Here is an 18,506-nt window from a genome sequence, read left to right on the forward strand (position 1 = left end):
ATAGTCTGGTCTGGGATCTGAATTTTAGGAATAGTCTGGTCTGGGGTGTGAATTTTAGGAATAGTCTGGTCTGGGGTGTGAATTTTAGGAATAGTCTGGTCTGGGGTGTGAATTTTAGGAATAGTCTGGTCTGGGGTGTGAATTTTAGGAATAGTCTGGTCTGGGGTGTGAATTTTAGGAATAGTCTGGTCTGGGGTGTGAATTTTAGGAATAGTCTGGTCTGGGGTGTGAATTTTAGGAATAGTCTGGTCTGGGATCTGAATTTTAGGAATAGTCTGGTCTGGGATCTGAATTTTAGGAATAGTCTGGTCTGGGGTCTGAATTTTAGGAATAGTCTGGTCTGGGTTCTGAATTTTAGGAATACTGTAGTCTGGTCTGGGATCTGAATTTTAGGAATAGTCTGGTCTGGGGACTGAATTTTAGGAATAGTCTGGTCTGGGGTGTGAATTTTAGGAATAGTCTGGTCTGGGGTGTGAATTTTAGGAATAGTCTGGTCTGGGGTGTGAATTTTAGGAATAGTCTGGTCTGGGGTGTGAATTTTAGGAATAGTCTGGTCTGGGGTGTGAATTTTAGGAATAGTCTGGTCTGGGATCTGAATTTTAGGAATAGTCTGGTCTGGGATCTGAATTTTAGGAATAGTCTGGTCTGGGGTCTGAATTTTAGGAATAGTCTGGTCTGGGGTCTGAATTTTAGGAATAGTCTGGTCTGGGGTCTGAATTTAAGGAATAGTCTGGTCTGGGGTGTGAATTTTAGGAATAGTCTGGTCTGGGGTGTGAATTTTAGGAATAGTCTGGTCTGGGGGTGTGAATTTTAGGAATAGTCTGGTTTGGGCTGTGAATTTTAGGAATAGTCTGGTCTGGGGTGTGAATTTTAGGAATAGTCTGGTCTGGGATCTGAATTTTAGGAATAGTCTGGTCTGGGGTCTGAATTTTAGGAATAGTCTGGTCTGGGGTCTGAATTTTAGGAATAGTCTGGTCTGGGGTCTGAATTTTAGGAATAGTCTGGTCTGGGGTGTGAATTTTAGGAATAGTCTGGTCTGGGGTGTGAATTTTAGGAATAGTCTGGTCTGGGGTGTGAATTTTAGGAATAGTCTGGTCTGGGGTGTGAATTTTAGGAATAGTCTGGTCTGGGGGTGTGAATTTTAGGAATAGTCTGGTCTGGGGGTGTGAATTTTAGGAATAGTCTGGTTTGGGCTGTGAATTTTAGGAATAGTCTGGTCTGGGGTGTGAATTTTAGGAATAGTCTGGTCTGGGATCTGAATTTTAGGAATAGTCTGGTCTGGGGTCTGAATTTTAGGAATAGTCTGGTCTGGGGTCTGACTTTTAGGAATAGTCTGGTCTGGGGTCTGAATTTTAGGAATAGTCTGGTCTGGGGCCTGAATATCCTGGAATGTATTCTGTATTAAGTGGGAGCTTGCATTAGTTTAGAGGCTTTGTATTTAGGGCATTCGGTCTGGGTCTGCATTAATTTAGGGAGTCTGGTCTTGAAATTTGTATTAATTTAAAGGGTTCTGGAGTTAAAATTTCTAGGGATTGACAAAGGACATCACATGCACTATTTGGGATTGAAGTGATGCAGATTGAGGGTGGATCCTACATAGATGAGCATTAGGTCAAATATATTGGGTAGCCTAATGTCCTTCATTAAATGTCGGCCACAATGAATTACCGTAACCTAAAGGGGTACTCCGGTGAAAACCTTTTTTCTTTTAAATCAACTGGTGGCAGAAAGTTAAACATATTTGTAAATGACTTCTATTAAAAAATCTTAATCCTTCCAGTACTTATTAGCTGCTGAATGCTACAGAGGAAATTCCTTTCTTTTTGGAACACTGATGACATCACGAGCACAGTGCTCTCTGCTGACATCTCTGTCCATTTTAGCAACCATGCATAGCGGATGTATGCTAAGGGCAGCATGGTGGCTCAGTGTTTAGCACTGCTGCCTTGCAGTGCTGGGGACTTGGGTTCAAATCTTAATAAGGACATCAATAAATAAAGCGTTATTATTATTATAATAACATCAGCAGAGAGCACTGTGCTCGTGATGTCATCAGAGAGTATTCCAAAAAGAAAATAATTTTCTCTGTAGTATTCAGCAGCTAATAAGTACAGGAAGGATTAATATTTTTTAATAGAAGTAATTTACAAATATGTTTACCTTTCTGCCACCAGCTGATTTAAAAGAAAAAAGGTTTTCACCGGAGTACCCCTTTAAATATATACAATTATAAAATAATGGGTGCTCTGTTAATGCAGTACCTTCTTTTCTCCTGCAGGTGTCACTATTGTACTGCAGTCTGTAGAACACCTTTATTAACTTTTCTGAATACCATAAACAGCAATTTGGATGATTAGGGAGATAAATACATATAGACATAGAAAAATACACTGACAATACAGAATTATGTCTCTTGATCCGACAATGTGCACAGATCATGGATCAGGAAGGGACGGGGTGTAGGATACAGGTGAACCCCTACTTCTTGGAAGACCCTACCTAGTCTAAACCCTTGCCCTCACTGAGCGAGAAGTGTGGACGGGGTTAGGAAGATGTTAGTATTCCATTAGAAATATAAAAAATTGAATGAAATACATTTATTGAGACATCTCGTGCTCCCTTTCCAATGCGTTTCCCCCTAAGCAAATAACTAGGGTTCATCAGGGAATGGAGGAGAAAACTGTACAACAAGATACAAAATATATATATAATGCCAATCATGTAGTCAAAATATGATAAATATGATTATATTTATAAGGCACAGTTGAGTGAGTCAGAACTGCTTAAGATGACAATCCAAAGTATGAGCTGAGTTCATTCAATATAATTGATACATGTTGAATGATGCGTCCCCTATATTATATATATGACGCCAGCCTATTCCAGAGTACGGCCCAGTTGAGGTGGATATAACTCTGTGTTAATCCCATGTATTAGCCGCTGACAAGGCACATCACGAGTAATGAAGTAGTCCCAAAACTGTTTCAGCAGGACTATATAGATACACTTTAGATGACCTCCAAGAACAGGTAAAATTCAAGACCAAGACTCCCACTTAGAAATCAATGCACTCCTAGACCTACAATCAGTCCATCATGATCAATACAATAGCGGTTCCCTTTTCTATATGGCGGTTGCTGTGGTAAATGATGATGGTTGCGCAATAATAGGCGTGTCAAGGATGTGACAACATTAGAGGGAAAAAGAAGGGACGATAACGTTCCCAATCTTCGGCTCAATGGCCTTCCCTAGTTTGGCAGTTCAGATGCGTGGACCCACACGTTATCATCAATAAGTCCTATCAATGCAAAAATGGTACCGTTAAAAACTTCAGATCACGGCGCAAAAAATGAGTCCTCATACCGCCCCATACACGGAAAAATAAAAAAGTTATAGGGGTGAGAAGATGACAATTTTAAACGTATTAATTTTTCTACATGTAGTTATGATTTTTTCCAGAAGTGCGACAAAATCAAACCTATATAAGTAGGGTATCATTTTAATCGTATGGATCTACAGAATAAAGATAAGGTGTCATTTTTACCGAAAAATGTACTACGTAGAAACGGAAGCCCCCAAAAGTTACAAAACGGCGGTTTTTTTTCAATTTTGTCGCACAATTATTTTTTTTTTCGTTTCACCGTAGATTTTTGGGCACAATGACTGTCATTACAAAGTAGAATTGGTGGCGCAAAAAATAAGCCAGCATATGGATTTTTAGGTGCAAAATTGAAAGAGTTATGATTTTTTAAAGGCAAGGAGCAAAAAACGAAAATGCAAAAACGGAAAAAAAAACGGTCCTTAAGGGGTTAAAGGAGTATTCCAACCTGTTAAAAAGCGATTAGCCTGCTTGAAAACATAAAAAAACCCTATACTTACCTTCCTTGCTCCTGCCATTCTTCAGAAGTCAGTCCTGTTGTACAGGGCTTGCTGTGTTTAGGGTCGGCCCACTCGTCGCTCTTCCAACCAGCAGCTGCAGCGGGATACTGCTTTGCTGAGCCAGGAGAGCACTTGCTGACCCCAACCTCAAACACAGCAAGCGCTGTGCAACAAAACTGGCTCTGGGGAATGGCAAAAGCAAGTAAGGTGAGTATAGGATTTCTTAATGGCTACAATGCAAATTAGTAAAAAAGTCAGCCAATTCTGGTGGGACTGGCTGACTATAATGATCAATGTTTTTTCAATACTTGGTTCTGAGGAACGTTCACGTGTATGGAGGGATTCGGCCGACAGCTATCCCATGTGTATGGCTGCCTTTAGAGCCAATATGGAATACAATGTGTATGGCCGTGTCATCAAAGTGATCGTCCATCAGAACAGATCAGCGTTCAAGCAGCAACCAACTAGTGTGTATAGCGGTGGTCTCCAAACTGTGGACCCCCGAGTGCTGGGAGTTGTAGTTTTGCAACATTTGAACCTTCAGGAGTTCCACAGTTTGGAGACCACTGGTGTAAAGGACTCCTTCAATCTGAACTGAATACGGAATGTGAAGAGACCAGACAAAAAATACCCTCAATGAGCGGAGCCCTTCCCGGCCTCTACCAGCAGCCTGGCGAGTAAGTGGTGACAGATACTGGGCAGAGGAATGCTCTGGAGATCGGCAGGATTCCTGCATACGATGTGGGGTCAGGGAGCGTGTAAACCTATACCTGGGGTCAATGAGCTGCAGACAGAGTCAACGTACGGTCATGTATCTGCTGCACTTGCAGAGACAGATCAGTCTATAGTACAAAACTAGATAGAGCAGATTAACTAAACTTTTGACATGTTCTAGAGAAGTGTTTCTCAACCAGTGTGCCTCCAGCTGTTGTGAAACTCCAACTCCCAGCATGCCCGGACAGCCAACGGCTGTCCGGGCATGCTGGGAGTTGGAGTTTTGCAACAGCTGGAGGCACACTGGTTGGGAAGCACTGCTGTATATGATTAAAAATGCAATAAATCCTTGATAAATGAGGTTACACACAGAACGAGCAGAGCTTCAGTATGAAGCATGTGGGAAAGGCAAGCTGGGTGTTAAGAGTTTCGCAACAGCTGGAGGCACACTGTTTGGGAAGCACTACTGCATATGATTAAAAATGCAATAAATCCTTGATAAATGAGTATACACACAGAATGAGCAGAGCTTCAATATAAAGCATGTGGGAAAGGCAAAACAACAGATAAGTCAAGAAGAGGATTTCTGACTCCTATTATATAAAATGTATTGACTTTGACAATCAACCAAGTCTGAAGCTTGTGAAAATGTAAGATTTTTAGAATCTTAGAAATTTTAGATTTTGGAATATAAATTTTTTCCCAACAGTTTCCAAAATCACAGCAGACATGCTTCAAATTTGAAAGGGGCACTCCGCCCCTAGACATCTTATCCCATTGCATTGAGGGGGGCGTGGTGCGACATCACAACGAGCGTGGCCGTGACGTCACGACCCCCGCCGCCTGCACCTAACGTTCAGAACAAAATGTTCCGAAACGCTGGGGCAGTGGAGTACCCCTTTAACTATAAAAAAAGAAGAAGAAGAAAAAAACGGGTAGTTGTCACGACACACCAGCAAGATGCAGCCTTACGTAACAGGACTCACCTGATTTAGGATTGGAGAGTGCTATGGGATTATTGAAACTGAGGACGGGACTAGTACTGAAGTATCCGCTACTGTCACCGCCGCACAAACTACTTCTCCTGTAGGCCGATATAGTTCTTTCTCCAGTGCTGGGGCTCACTGTAAAGAGACAACACAACAAAGTTATATACGCAGCGCAGACCTCCCTATAACATCTGCGCTAAGTGCTACTGAGTGACACCCAGCGTACAGGTCAGAGTCCCATTGTACCTTGCAAGGATCGAACTTAGGGATCAATACATGAATAGACTTTTAAATAATATTATGGAAATGGTCTAATATTAAAGGAAAAATCTAAAAACATTTCCCTAGAACAATACATTTTAATTTGGCTTTAACCCCTTAAGGACCAAGCACATTTTGGGGTATTCCTGGAAAAAAACTTTTTATTTATTTATTTATTTTTTATATCAACTGGCTCCAGATAGTTAAACCGATTTGTAAGTTACTTCTATTAAAAAATCTTAATCCTTCCAATAATTTATCAGCAGCTCATAAGTACTAAAAGGATTAAGATTTTTTAATAGAAGTAATTTACAAATCTGTTTAACTTTCTGGAGCCAGTTGATTTGGATAACCCCTTTCAGGACCAAGCCCATTTTATTCTTGCGTTTTTGATTTTTTCCTCCTTGCCTTTTAAAATCCATAACGCTTTTATATTTCCATCAACAGACCCATATGGAGGCTTGTTTTTTGTGCAACCATCTGTACTTTGTGATGACACCTCATGTTACCATAAAATGTACGGCAAACCCCCAAAAATCTTTATTTGTGTGAGAAAATGTAAATGAAAACTGCAATTTTGCTAATTTTGGAGGGTTTCCTTCACGCTGTACACTTTGCGGTAAAAATGACATGTTTTCTTTATTCAGTGGGTCAATACGATAAAAATGATACCCATGATTATATACTTTTCTATTATTGTGCTGCTTTTAAAAAATCTCTAACTTTTTTTTCACAAAATCAGAATGTTTAAAAATTGCCCTATTTTGACCACCTATAACTTTCATTTTTCTGTATACGGGGATGTGTGACGGCTAATTTTTTTCGTCATGACCTGATGCAAAAAAATAGTTTTTTTGTACCACTTTTGTGTATATGTGACTATTTGACTATCAAAAAAGTTTTATTTAAGGATTAAGGATTAGAATACAGGAAAAGGCTACATTTAAAGTTGCTCATAACAAGAATACAAATCAATGAACAGACATAAAAAAAACATGTCAATAAGGAGGGGACCTCTATAGTATTAAGGAACAATTAAAACTAGAAGGTAAAGCTAGTTTTCACTGTATGGGAACTGCTAGGGGTCGCATTTAGTAGACCATTCAAGACCACGACCGTCAGTCGTCTCATGGAGGACCCCTCCTATCAGTCTCTAATTCTTACTGTAACCCTCAGCGAAAAGACGAAAAAAAAAAAGAGGAAAAGGACTTAACCGTGAGCAACTTGGTATGATCTATATGTTTAAAGATAAACAAGTCCCGGGGTATCTGGGAAACTAACACGACAAGGACAGAAACACCAGGGGGGACCCAAAAAACACACGGGATAGAGACAGAAGGGTGGGAAAGGAATAGGGGAGGGGGAAAGGGAGGGGAGAAGGCGTGAAAAGGAGTTCCTTATGCTAGAGGTAATATTAAGGAGAATTACTTAAATTCTCCATCAAAGGCTGTCAGGTAGCGTCAAATGCTTTTTGGGAGTCTAGTATATGTGGCTATTTGATCACTTTTTATGAATTTTTTTGTGAATGTGATGTGACCAAATAGCATAAATTTTGGACTTTTTTTTTTTTTACATAAAAAAAAATTGGAAATGTACGTAAATGTACGTACTGGTGCGCTAAGTACCAACAAACCAAGACGTACATTTACGTCCATGGTCGATTAGGGGTTAAAGGAGAACTCCGGCAAAAAAAAAAAAAAACTTATCCCCTATCCACAGGACAGGGGATAAGTAGCTGATTGCGGGGGGGTCCGAGCGCTGGGCCCCCCATGATCTCCGAGTTGGGACCCTGGAGCACTCACTGATGAGCGCGTCATGTCCACTGGTAGACGACACGCCCCCCCTTCATTCCTATGGGAACACGGATGATTCCCGAGTGCTGTACTCGTATCTTTTCGGCACTCCCATAGGAATAAATGAGTCGCGTGCTGCAGCCCCGTCCCGGTTATCAGGGATGGTCTCAGCGCTCGGACACCCCACGATCACCTAATTATCCCCTATCCTGTGGATAGGGGATAAGTTTTCTTTTTTTTTGTGGATTTCTCCTTTAGGGTCTATTCACACGTACAGTATTTTGCACAGATTTGATGCGCAGGATTTTCTGCTGCAGATTTCAATGTAAACTGAATGACTGAGCACAGCTTCAAATCCTGTGCATCAAATCTGCACAGAATACTGTACGTGTGAATAGACCCTTAAGGTCTAGTCACATGTAGCGTATACACTGCGTATTTTGCTGCATATTTCTCGGTCGCTCTTCATTGGGGGACACCTTACTGATGGGTATATGCTCTTGCCCCTAGGAGGCGCTGACACTAGAAAAAAAGTCGGCTCCTCCTTGGCAGCATGCACCCGCCCACTGGAAGTGAGGTAACCAGTTTTAGCTAGTGTCAGTAGGAGGCAAGACACATATCTGGAAACTCTCTCAGACTGGGACTTTTATTTTATTATTTTCTAGTTCAGTATGTCTAGTTAGGTTCTTTTTCCTTTGTTATTTTTCTAGATTGGGCGACAGGGGCATGGCGCTACCTGATCTCCCACATGTGACAAAGGGGCACAGTGCATAAGAGTATGGGCCGTCAACCCCTTATCACCAACGGCCAGTGCCTGGAAGAAGTACCTTGGGTCCGGGTCCCCCACTTGCCCCTGCTCGCCTCGCTATGGCAGCCTGGCATGATGCAGCATGGCCTAATGCTGGCTGAAGACTTCAAGGTGAGTATGAGAAAATGGAGCCGTGGGTTAGAGTGTACTACTACCCCCCTTCCTCCCTCTCCCTCGCTCATCCGGGGTCCCCTTTCTCTGATGTGCCCAGCTCCACAGCCGCCATTACACGTGGCTGTGCTGGGCCGGACCCCTTGTGGCCTCGGTGCCATTCTGGAGGTGACAGACCGGTGGACCTGCCCTCCCCCTCTTTGGTCCCACATGTCCACGTGTATGCGGCCAGGCACACTGCCCTGGCCGCGTTCCCTTCTCATTCGGCCACAGACTCATTACCACTGCCCCAGTTTCAGTCTCTGGGGCAGAGAGTCTCTGGTCCCACGCGGCCGTCCACTTCCTCAGTGGGGGCACAATAAACCGCTTAATACTCTTACTTGCGGCCAGGCGCGGTGTCCTGGCCACGTTCTTTATTAGAATGACCACAGATCTACAGCTGCGGGCAGCCGGTCTCCGATCCCACACGGCCGACAGCGTCCTCATGGCGGGCACACAGCCCGCTCACAACTATTATGTTGCAGCCAGGCGCAGTGTCCTGGCCACATACTTAATTAGGCTGAGCAGAGACCTACAGCTACAGGCAGCGGGTCTCCAGTCCCACGTGGACAACCACATTCCTTAGTGCGGGCACACCATCCCGCTAACTGCTTTTAGCTGCGGCCAGGCTCCTGGCCACATTCCCTTATCTGCTGCCGAGACCCTCTGCAGCTGCCCCCCTTGTTAGTTTTCTTGGGACAGCGGGTCTCTGGTCCCCCGCGGCCGGGCGCTTCCCCTGTCGGGGAGGAACAGGCCACGCCACTCTACCTGCCCATTCCTGTACCTTTAATGACCGCTGATCATGCGTCCAGCGCCCGTTTCATGCGGCCGGGTGATCGAGGGTGCGACCGCGTCCTGCTATAAGTCCCCTGCCCCCCCCCCCCCTCGTGCTCCTTAGTGGCCATAAATTGTATTGCACCCTTGACTTTTCATTGCTTCTTGTGAGCTCCCCCTTGTGGCGACCATTCGCTATTACAGCCTTGGTCTGTCGCATCTGTTCTTACCAGTTTAATATCTGAAGGGTCCCTTTTCTAGGGACAGTATTGGGGGTTGCCTTATTTCCTTTAGTCACCCTGCACGGTGACCTGCTATGGCCTAATTACATTGTCAGTTGAGGTATGCCTCCAGCGTATCTATTTTCTGCAGGGTTCACACTCTGTCAGGGTGCGTACTCTGTCAGGGTTATTGCCAGGGATTCTCAATCCCCTAGAAACTATCGGGGATATATTCACTAACTGTTCTCCCCTACCACTAAGTGCCATACCATGCCTGTCATGCCCACGGCCGACTTCCACGCCCTCCCTATAGAGACAAGACACTGATTGGGTGCCCTTGTAGAGCTTTTGCATCCTGTCGGACGCTGAGGTCGCTCTGTCAGGTTCACCGATCATCTATCAAGGGGGTGTTCTTGGCGTCTCATAATATATAATTCCTCCACAGCATGCCGCATCTGCGGCTAGTGCTCCAGATCCTCGCCTCTAGTGTGAGGTCTTCATGGAAGTGTCCCTGCGTGCGCATGGATTGCACCTGATATTATTATGCCAGACTGTAGTCTCACCATGGAATTCAATGGGTAGCAAAATCAGCTGCAGACAATACGCAGCAAAATTCGTCATGTGTGACTCTACACTCAAGGTGTATTTACACATATTTGATGCGCAGGATTTTAAGCTGGAGTTTTTTTTTTTTGCGGCAGAAATTAAGCAAGTTTATAAAAATATTTGATACAAAGATTGCCTACACCTCAAGGGTAGTATTCACATTAATAGATTGGTTGACTGAGACCGTGCTTCAATTATGAACCAAATTTTATTAAAAAGTACAGCTTATGTTGCATAAAATATAGTGCATAAAATATTTCCCACACAGGGCCCTTGTGGGGAAAATAACAGTTGCAATAAGAATAAGTGTGGAGGGCATAAAACAAAAATTAATAGACAGTAAAATTGTGTTGTGACCAATAGTCCGTCAATTTGGAAAATCTGATAGTCCGGAAAACCAGATGGAATAGTCCAGCAAATAAGAAGATGAAAAAGTCCAGAGAATAAGAATAGTATTTCCAGATGGTGGATTAATGTGACATGAAATTAATATTACCGGATATTAATGGTGGGCTACTTTGTGAGCGCCTGCAAAGCTACTGAGGAAAGGGTCATTTACTTTGCTCTTAAGCGCCCCGAAACGCGTTTAGCCTTTGTGTAGAGTGACCGCTCTATGGACTTTTATACCAACCAGCACTAAAGACTGTTTTTAATCAAAAAACCGTCTGCCACCGGTATCTCTCACCACTATCGAGGTCCGCCTGCTATGGGAGAACTGCTGATCCTGTGATCTGTTTCCGTCCACTGCTGACATCACACGCTATCACCACGCCAGCAGGAACCATCTACTTCGGTTACCTCCGATTTACTGCCGACGAGCACGTCATACACCGGGTTGGATGCCATCAGAACCAGACGTGCCGGCGCATGCAAGCGCTCACAAAGCAGCCCACCAGAGCGGGACCTCCAATTATCCGGTAATATTCATTTCATGTCACATTAATCCACCATCTGGAAATACTATTCTTATTCTCTGGACTATTTCATCTTCTTATTTGCTGGACTATTCCATCTGGTTTTCCGGACTATCAGATTTTCCAAATTGCCGGACTATCGGTCACAACACAATTTTACTGTGTATTAATTTTTGTTTTATGTTCTCCATACTTATTCTTATTGCAACTGTTATTTTCCCCACAAGGGCCCTATGTGGGAAATATTTTATGCACTATATTTTATGCAACATAAGCTGTACTTTTAATAAAATTAGGTTCATAATTGAAGCACGGCCTCAATCAACCAATCTATTAATGTGAATACTGCCCTTGAGGTGTAGGCAATCATTGTATCAAATATTTTATTTTGCTCTCACACCTAGGGTATAGGTGTTTTCTAGCCTACTTCACCTCGGTCAGTATATAATTGTGAGCTGCACCACCCACTTTTTTAAGTTTATAAAAATCTTGGTTATCAGAATTTTGATAAATTGTTCGTTATTTTCCTGTTCTTTTCTCCATTCATATAGCTCTGTAAAGTACTGTTTTTTTCTTGTGAAGATCCAGTTGGTGTATGGAATCTTGCGGAAAAATTCAGCTGGGAAATTCCATTGCAGCAAAGTCCCATTGTTTTCAATAAGATTCTGCTACACTGCGTACACGGCAGAACTTTCACGGCAGATGTTTCCGCAATGGAAATTCCAATTCCAGTCTCCAGAATGACTAGAGGATAAGATGTCTAAGGCCAGAATACCCCTTTAAAAGCAATGCTCTCTGGGGGGAATACAAGTATGCAAAACAGCTCTTCCCAGAAGGAAGAAAACTGTCTCACTAGCAAGGAGAATCAGTGCCCAGCAAATATCTAGAATTAGAAAAAACATTGGATTTAATTGGCATCATAAACATTGTTCTTCAGATAAATCACCTTAGGCCTCTTTCACACTAACGTTATAATGGGTTCCATCATGACCCACTGTTGCCCCCCCCCCCCCCGTCAAAATGACTGCCATCAAACTCTGAAAAAAAGAAAGATAGAGAGAGAAAGAAAGAAAGAAAAAGAGAGAAAAAAGAGAGAGAAAGAGAGAACGAGAGTGAGAAAGAGAGAACGAGAGTGAGAAAGAGAGAATGAGAGTGAGAAAGAGAGAACGAGAGTGAGAAAGAGAGAACGAGAGTGAGAAAGAGAGAACGAGAGTGAGAAAGAGAGCGAGATAGAGAGTTTGACGGACGTTCTTGACGGGGCGCAGCAGCAGTGTGAAAGAAGCCTTACATGGGCCAACAAAAATCCAGTTTGGTCATGTTTCTGTCCCATCAATGCACGTGTCCAACAATAACCACGTTGGTCTAGTCTTTACACCTAAGCAAGTGTCACGTGTCATTGAGCTTGAAGTGGGGAGAGACGTAATACTGCCATTCTGAACACGCTCCATATCTGTGGAGGGCCAAGAGCCCACATAGAGACATGCTTGTGTATAGATCTATTCGAGGCACTTACCCCATCTGCACTAAGGGGTGAATGTTAATAGTAATGACGACTTACCAGAGAGGAAGCTTGTAGTGTCTTGGTTCTGTTTACGAAGGCAAAATGGACTGTCCTGACTTTCTACCACGGCATGGGGTCTTTTAACAAGAAGTTCCATGAGCTTTCGTCTCCTCCTGAAGTTCAGCCGGAACTGGTATAGAAGATTGCTGTCCACAAAGTGGTATTGGCCTAAAACTGTGAATAGGAAAAGACATAGGACACAACATTACACGGCCATCACATACATCAACCCACTGCCCACCAGCTTATATTCCCTACTATCTATATGGCACCATCACAATCCAGAGCGCTGTACAGATACTACTGCGTACTGTTACCTATGTAACTAGGGTTACCACCTTTCTTGCAAAAAAATACCGGCCATACTAATTTGCATAATTAATTATATATACGTGACATCACAGGATACACATGCAGGGGAATTTTTGTCCTATTCTGACCTCTATAACTTTCCTTATACGGGCCTGTATAAGGGGTTATTTTTTGCGCCCAATCTGTAGCTTTTAACAGTACCGTTTTTGTTTTGATGTGACTTTTTGATCCCTTTTTTTTAAATTAAATTCGGGAGTTGCAGTAAGTTACTAACTAAAACTCCCAGCATGTCCTGATACAGCCTGTGGCTCATCAGCTGCCCCAAATGAAAACTACAACTCCCAGCATGTTGGACTATATAGTAGTATATCGTACAGTTTTTCAACCAGGTGTGCCTCCAACTGTTGCAAAACTACAACTCCCAGCATGTTGGACTATATAGTAGTATATAGGTCAGTGTTTTCCAACCAGTTGTTCCTCCAGCTGCTGCAAAACTACAACTCCCAGCATGCCCGGCTGTGCGGGCATGCTGGGAGTTGTAGTTTTGCAACAGCTGGAGGTGCTCTGGTTGGGAAACACTGGTATAGTATATGGTGCAACATTCTGGGATTTGGAGGATTGGTTGGATAAACACCAAGCACATTGCCGGTATTTCTAATATAAAAATACAGGCACGGTTGCAACCCTATAATGTAACTCACAATCTAATTTTCCATTACACAGACATGTGGCATATATATTTTTGGCGTTGTGAAAGAAACTTGTGAGCCCAGAGAAAACCCACTGAAGAAAAGGGACAGATGCATCCCTCTAAACCCCGGGCCCCAGGGCTATCAATGGCCATGCTCCCTAATCACACAGTGACAGTCAGAGTTGTCATATGAAATATAAAAGAGTCTCGTATGGTCAGGACCCCTGAACTTTCTAGTACTGTCCATCAATCTTTATTTTGTATCCTATTTCAGACATTTGGAAAGACCATGAGGAAGGCTGAGACATGTAGTGACCCACTGACTCTGAGCAAAATAATCTTGTTTTTGGTCCATGAGGAAGGGGAACACATAGTTGCCAACATTCCCGATTTGCAATCCAGGAAGTGGATTGCAAAAGGGGAAGTTATGAAAAAAATATGTGTGTTTTACCCATTTAGGGGGGCATTGCTTAAAGGAGTATTCCTGTTTCAGAAAATTGAATTTAAATAGGAATATAACTCCAAAATATATAACTTACTAATATAGTGTTTTCATAAATTGTACTGGCTTCAGCATGCTTTTGTTTGATTAACCCCTAACAGGAAGTTGTGTAGTCCTCTCATTGTCAGTGTGGTGTTGTCTCCAGCTTCCTGGCTCCTCCCTTTCCTCTGACAGAAAGTTGTATAGTTCTCTCATCAGTATGGTCTTGTCTCCAGCTCCCTGACTCCTTTTTCTCTCCCCAGACAACGCATAAACATCTGCTGTCTCAGGAGACGTGGCTGGATCTTGTTTTTGAGCTCTAGCCCCACCCACTGCATGATGTCATGACTTCTGACCAGCCCCTACAGCTATATCACCATCTCCGTTATAGACACATATACATATATATCTTTATTGAGACATTTAGGGAGAACGAGGTGTGTTTAAAGCATGCTGCCTTGTGGTAACCAATGCCATAGGCAGAGGAGTAGACAGGGAATGAATGCAGCAATTAAAAACGTCAATCAGTGCATATATATTTTTTTTAAATATGGCAGTAATTCCACCAGTCGAATTACTGCCATATTTTAAAACAACAAAGTTCTGTTTATGCAGTTTTATTTATACAATGTGTGCACTGACGGCCACTTTGCTATACACTTAAAGGGGTACTCCGGTAAAAAAGTATCTTTTCCCCTATCCGAAGGATAGGGGATAAGATGTCTGATTGCAGGGGTCCCACCACCGGGGACCCCCGTGATCTCTGGTGCGGCACCCCGGTCATCTGTGCACGGAGCGAACTGGGAGGAGGCATGACGGCTATGTACTAGCCAGCATGCCCCCTTCGATAGACATGAATGGAGGTGGCATGGCATCACGAACACGGAAGCCCTACGATCAGACATCTTATCCCCTATCCTTTGGATAGGGGATAAGATGTTTTTCGCCGAAGTACCCATTTAAATACAATACATTATTAGGCATAAAATGCAACAGTATTTTTTTTTTTAAATCTATTTTCTGTAGTTTTTTGTTTTGCACCTGAAAATGTGTAAACCCAGCCCAATATTGTCCCCTTTGTATATATAACTTGTATGCTAATGTACCATCTGGGTTGTTGTTGCTGCTTCTCCTCGTACATATTGCTTTCGCTGTTCACCTTTGTACCATCTCTAGTTACAGGTAAACACAATGTACCGCCAGTAATTGTTCGGTGATGCCACAGACCCTTCTATTTTAAGTGCTCTGTGGACTCAGCGGGTTTTCAGGTTATGTAAACAGTGAACGTGTCCTTATGTATTTTGTCATGCAGCAATTCTTTGTATAACGAAAAGTTACATACATTTATTTATATACTCCAGTGTGTATCTACAGTATGTATCCCTTATATCAGTGTTTCCCAACCACTGTGCCTCCAGCTGTTGCAAAACTACAATTGCCAGCATGCCCGGACAGCCAACGGCTGTCCGGGCATGCTGGCAGTAGTAGTTTTGCAACACACTGGTTGAGAAACACGGACCTAGATTTTTTTTTCTGATTAGAGGCCAAAACTGAGACATGTTCTTTATTTCTAATATGTTTCTATTTTCTGGTTATATAATTTTATTTTGTTTGTCAAATTTTTGTACATTTTTATGGGGGCTCCCAGCTTGCCTGCCTTTTAAAAAAAAAAAACAGCAACATTTAGAGATATGCTTTACAACAGGCCCTATGGACATAGGCAACAACGGAACTCATCCATTCATATGAATGGGAAAGGTGTCTGGGTATGCTCTGTGACCTTTACAGAGGTCATTCTAAAGGGAGGGAGAGGCTGATAAGTGTGCAACAGCTATCGGGTGTATTTCTGTTATCTATGCACTGGTGTCATCTATCACTGTTCTCCTGTTTGTGATAATAAGAAGTGCACTGCTGGGAAGTCATCTGTACAGAACAGGAAGTCTCAGCTTAAAGGTAATCTGTCATCGGCGTCACTTGCACTAACCTGTCTGTACAGACAGGTAGTGCAGGTGACACTAATGACAACCATACTTACATTGGACCCGTTCCGTGTTCCCTCTATCATCCTTTGTATCTTCCGTTCCGGGCCGGCTTGGAGCATGGGCGGAGCTTCCTGACTTCACCGCTTCTGTTTGCTAGCACCAGGACCCAGCAGAGAAACAGCAGTGGTGATGTCAGGAAGCTCCTCCCATGCTCCAAGTCATCCCAGAACGTATAGTTGTCATCAGTCTTACCTGCACTATCTGTCTGTACCAACAGGTTAGTGCAGGTGACTGTGATGATAGATTTCCTTTAAAGGGGTACTCTGGTGGAAAAAAAAATTTTTTTAGGTCTTCATAAGTCAACTGGTGCCAGAAAGCTAAACAGATTTGTAAATTATTTCTATTAAAAAATCTTTACCCTTCTGGTACTTTTTAGCAGCTGTATGCTACAGAGGGAATGATTTTTTGTCTTGTCCACATTGATCTCTGCTGACACCTCTGTCCGTGTCAGGAACTTCAGAGCAGCATAGGTTTGCAATGGGGATTTTCTCCTGCTCTGGACAGTTCCTGATACGGGCATCAGGTGTCAGCAGAGAGCACTGTGGACAAGACAAAAAAAGAAATTCAAAAAGAACAGAATTTCCTCTGTAGCAAACAGCTGCTAAAAAGTACTGGAAGGGTAAAGATTTTTTTAATAGAAGTAATTTACAGCCTATGGCTGTCCAGACATGCTGGGAGTTGTAGTTTTGCAACAGCTGGAGGCATCCTGGTTGGGAAACACTGGTCTAATATGTGGTATAGCCAAGTCTAACTGAGCGGGAGACACCGCGCTCTTCATCAACTATTTAATTATATTAATCGTTTTAGAGGTTAGCCCATATATTTTGGCCATTTGCTATATGTACCATTAAGCGTGTAGCAGAGCTGAGTTTGTGAATTTCGGATTTGTGAGAGATTTCTCAGAACTGGTGCAGAGGAAAAGTGAAGTAGTTGCCCGAAGGAGGAGTAATATGATAGCAGGCCTCCATGACAACCAATTGGAACCCCACAATCCTGGTGCAGAAGATAAAGAAGGCGACTGGTTAGGGTGCGTTCCCCCGGACATCTGCCCCGCCCCCCCGTTTAGGTTCCGTTGTTGTTGCTTGTAAACGGATTACAAATGGTTGTAAAATAATCCCATTGATGTCACCGGGATCTTTTTTTTACAATCCTTTCACATCCGTTTGCACCAGTCTGCGCTCATTTCCGTTTTTCTTTTCACGGGAGAAAAGACGGTACATGCAGTATTTTTTCTCCAGTCAAAAAAATGGAAGAAAAAACTAATACAGTAAATTTAACATTGAATTCTATGGAAGACAGATGAGCCTTTAATGTCATTCATTTGCATCCGTTTTTTCAATCTATTTTTTGATCCGTTTTTACTTCTGAGCATGCTATGAACAAAAAAAAAATTACTTTTTTTTTGTTTATTAACTGAACAATAACTGATACAAACTGACACAAAACTGACACAAAACTGACACAAAACTGACACAAAACTGACACAAAACTGACACAAAACTGACACAAAACTGACACAAAACGTTTGCATCCGTTATTGTCCGTTTTATTTTTGACGGGAGAAGAACAGGATGGGTCTAGACGGCCATGTGAACGCAGCCTTAATGGAGGGGGGTTCCCTCTTTCTAAAGGCCTACAATACTGCAGCTGCTACTGATCACACTATCTAGGGCAGGGTTTCCCAACTAGTGTGTTTCCAGATGTTGCAAAATGACAGCTCCCAGCAATGCTGGGAGCTGTAGTTTTGCAGCAGCTGGAGGCACACGGTTGTCCAGGCATGCTGGGAGTTGTTATCTTGCAGCAGCTGGAGGCACACGGTTGTCCAGGCATGCTGGGAGTTGTTATCTTGCAGCAGCTGGAGGCACATGGTTGTCCAGGCATGCAGGGAGTTGTTATCTTGCAGCAGCTGGAGGCACATGGTTGTCCAGGCATGCAGGGAGTTGTTATCTTGCAGCAGCTGGAGGCACATGGTTGTCCAGGCATGCAGGGAGTTGTTATCTTGCAGCAGCTGGAGGGACACTGGTGGGGAAAAACTGATCTAGGGGGTTAAACTGATGTGATTGGAGTCCTCTCTGATCCCGACTGCTGTATAATATAGTCAGCTGCTGTCTATGGAGTGGGCTCATCCCCTGTGCCCATTCTATACACCCCTCACCACTCTATGACATCTAGATAAGCCATAAAGCATTAATAAAAGAATAAGAGTCTGATCGTGGAGGTCTGATCTCTGGGACCCTGTGACTCCCCACTGCATGAAGTGGTCAGACGGTACGAGCTCCATACATTGCCTATGGATGTGCTGGAGATACC

General features: G+C 43.1%; 1 protein-coding gene across 4 annotated transcripts in view; it reads right to left on the reverse strand.

Moving 5' to 3' along the window:
* The window catches only part of DEPTOR (DEP domain containing MTOR interacting protein), an 82,249-nt gene that overhangs the window by 7,143 nt on the left and 56,600 nt on the right, over positions 1-18,506 (reverse strand). For all 4 annotated transcript variants that reach the window (XM_056522668.1, XM_056522667.1, XM_056522665.1 and 1 more), the window contains 2 exons: positions 12,668-12,844; positions 5,580-5,717 (listed from right to left, as the gene is read on the reverse strand). In XM_056522668.1, coding sequence (XP_056378643.1) covers positions 5,580-5,717; positions 12,668-12,844 — 315 coding nt within the window. The remainder of the gene's footprint in view (positions 1-5,579; positions 5,718-12,667; positions 12,845-18,506) is intronic.

This window comes from Hyla sarda, chromosome 5 (assembly GCF_029499605.1).
Source record: "Hyla sarda isolate aHylSar1 chromosome 5, aHylSar1.hap1, whole genome shotgun sequence".
Taxonomy (NCBI): Eukaryota; Metazoa; Chordata; class Amphibia; order Anura; family Hylidae; genus Hyla; species Hyla sarda.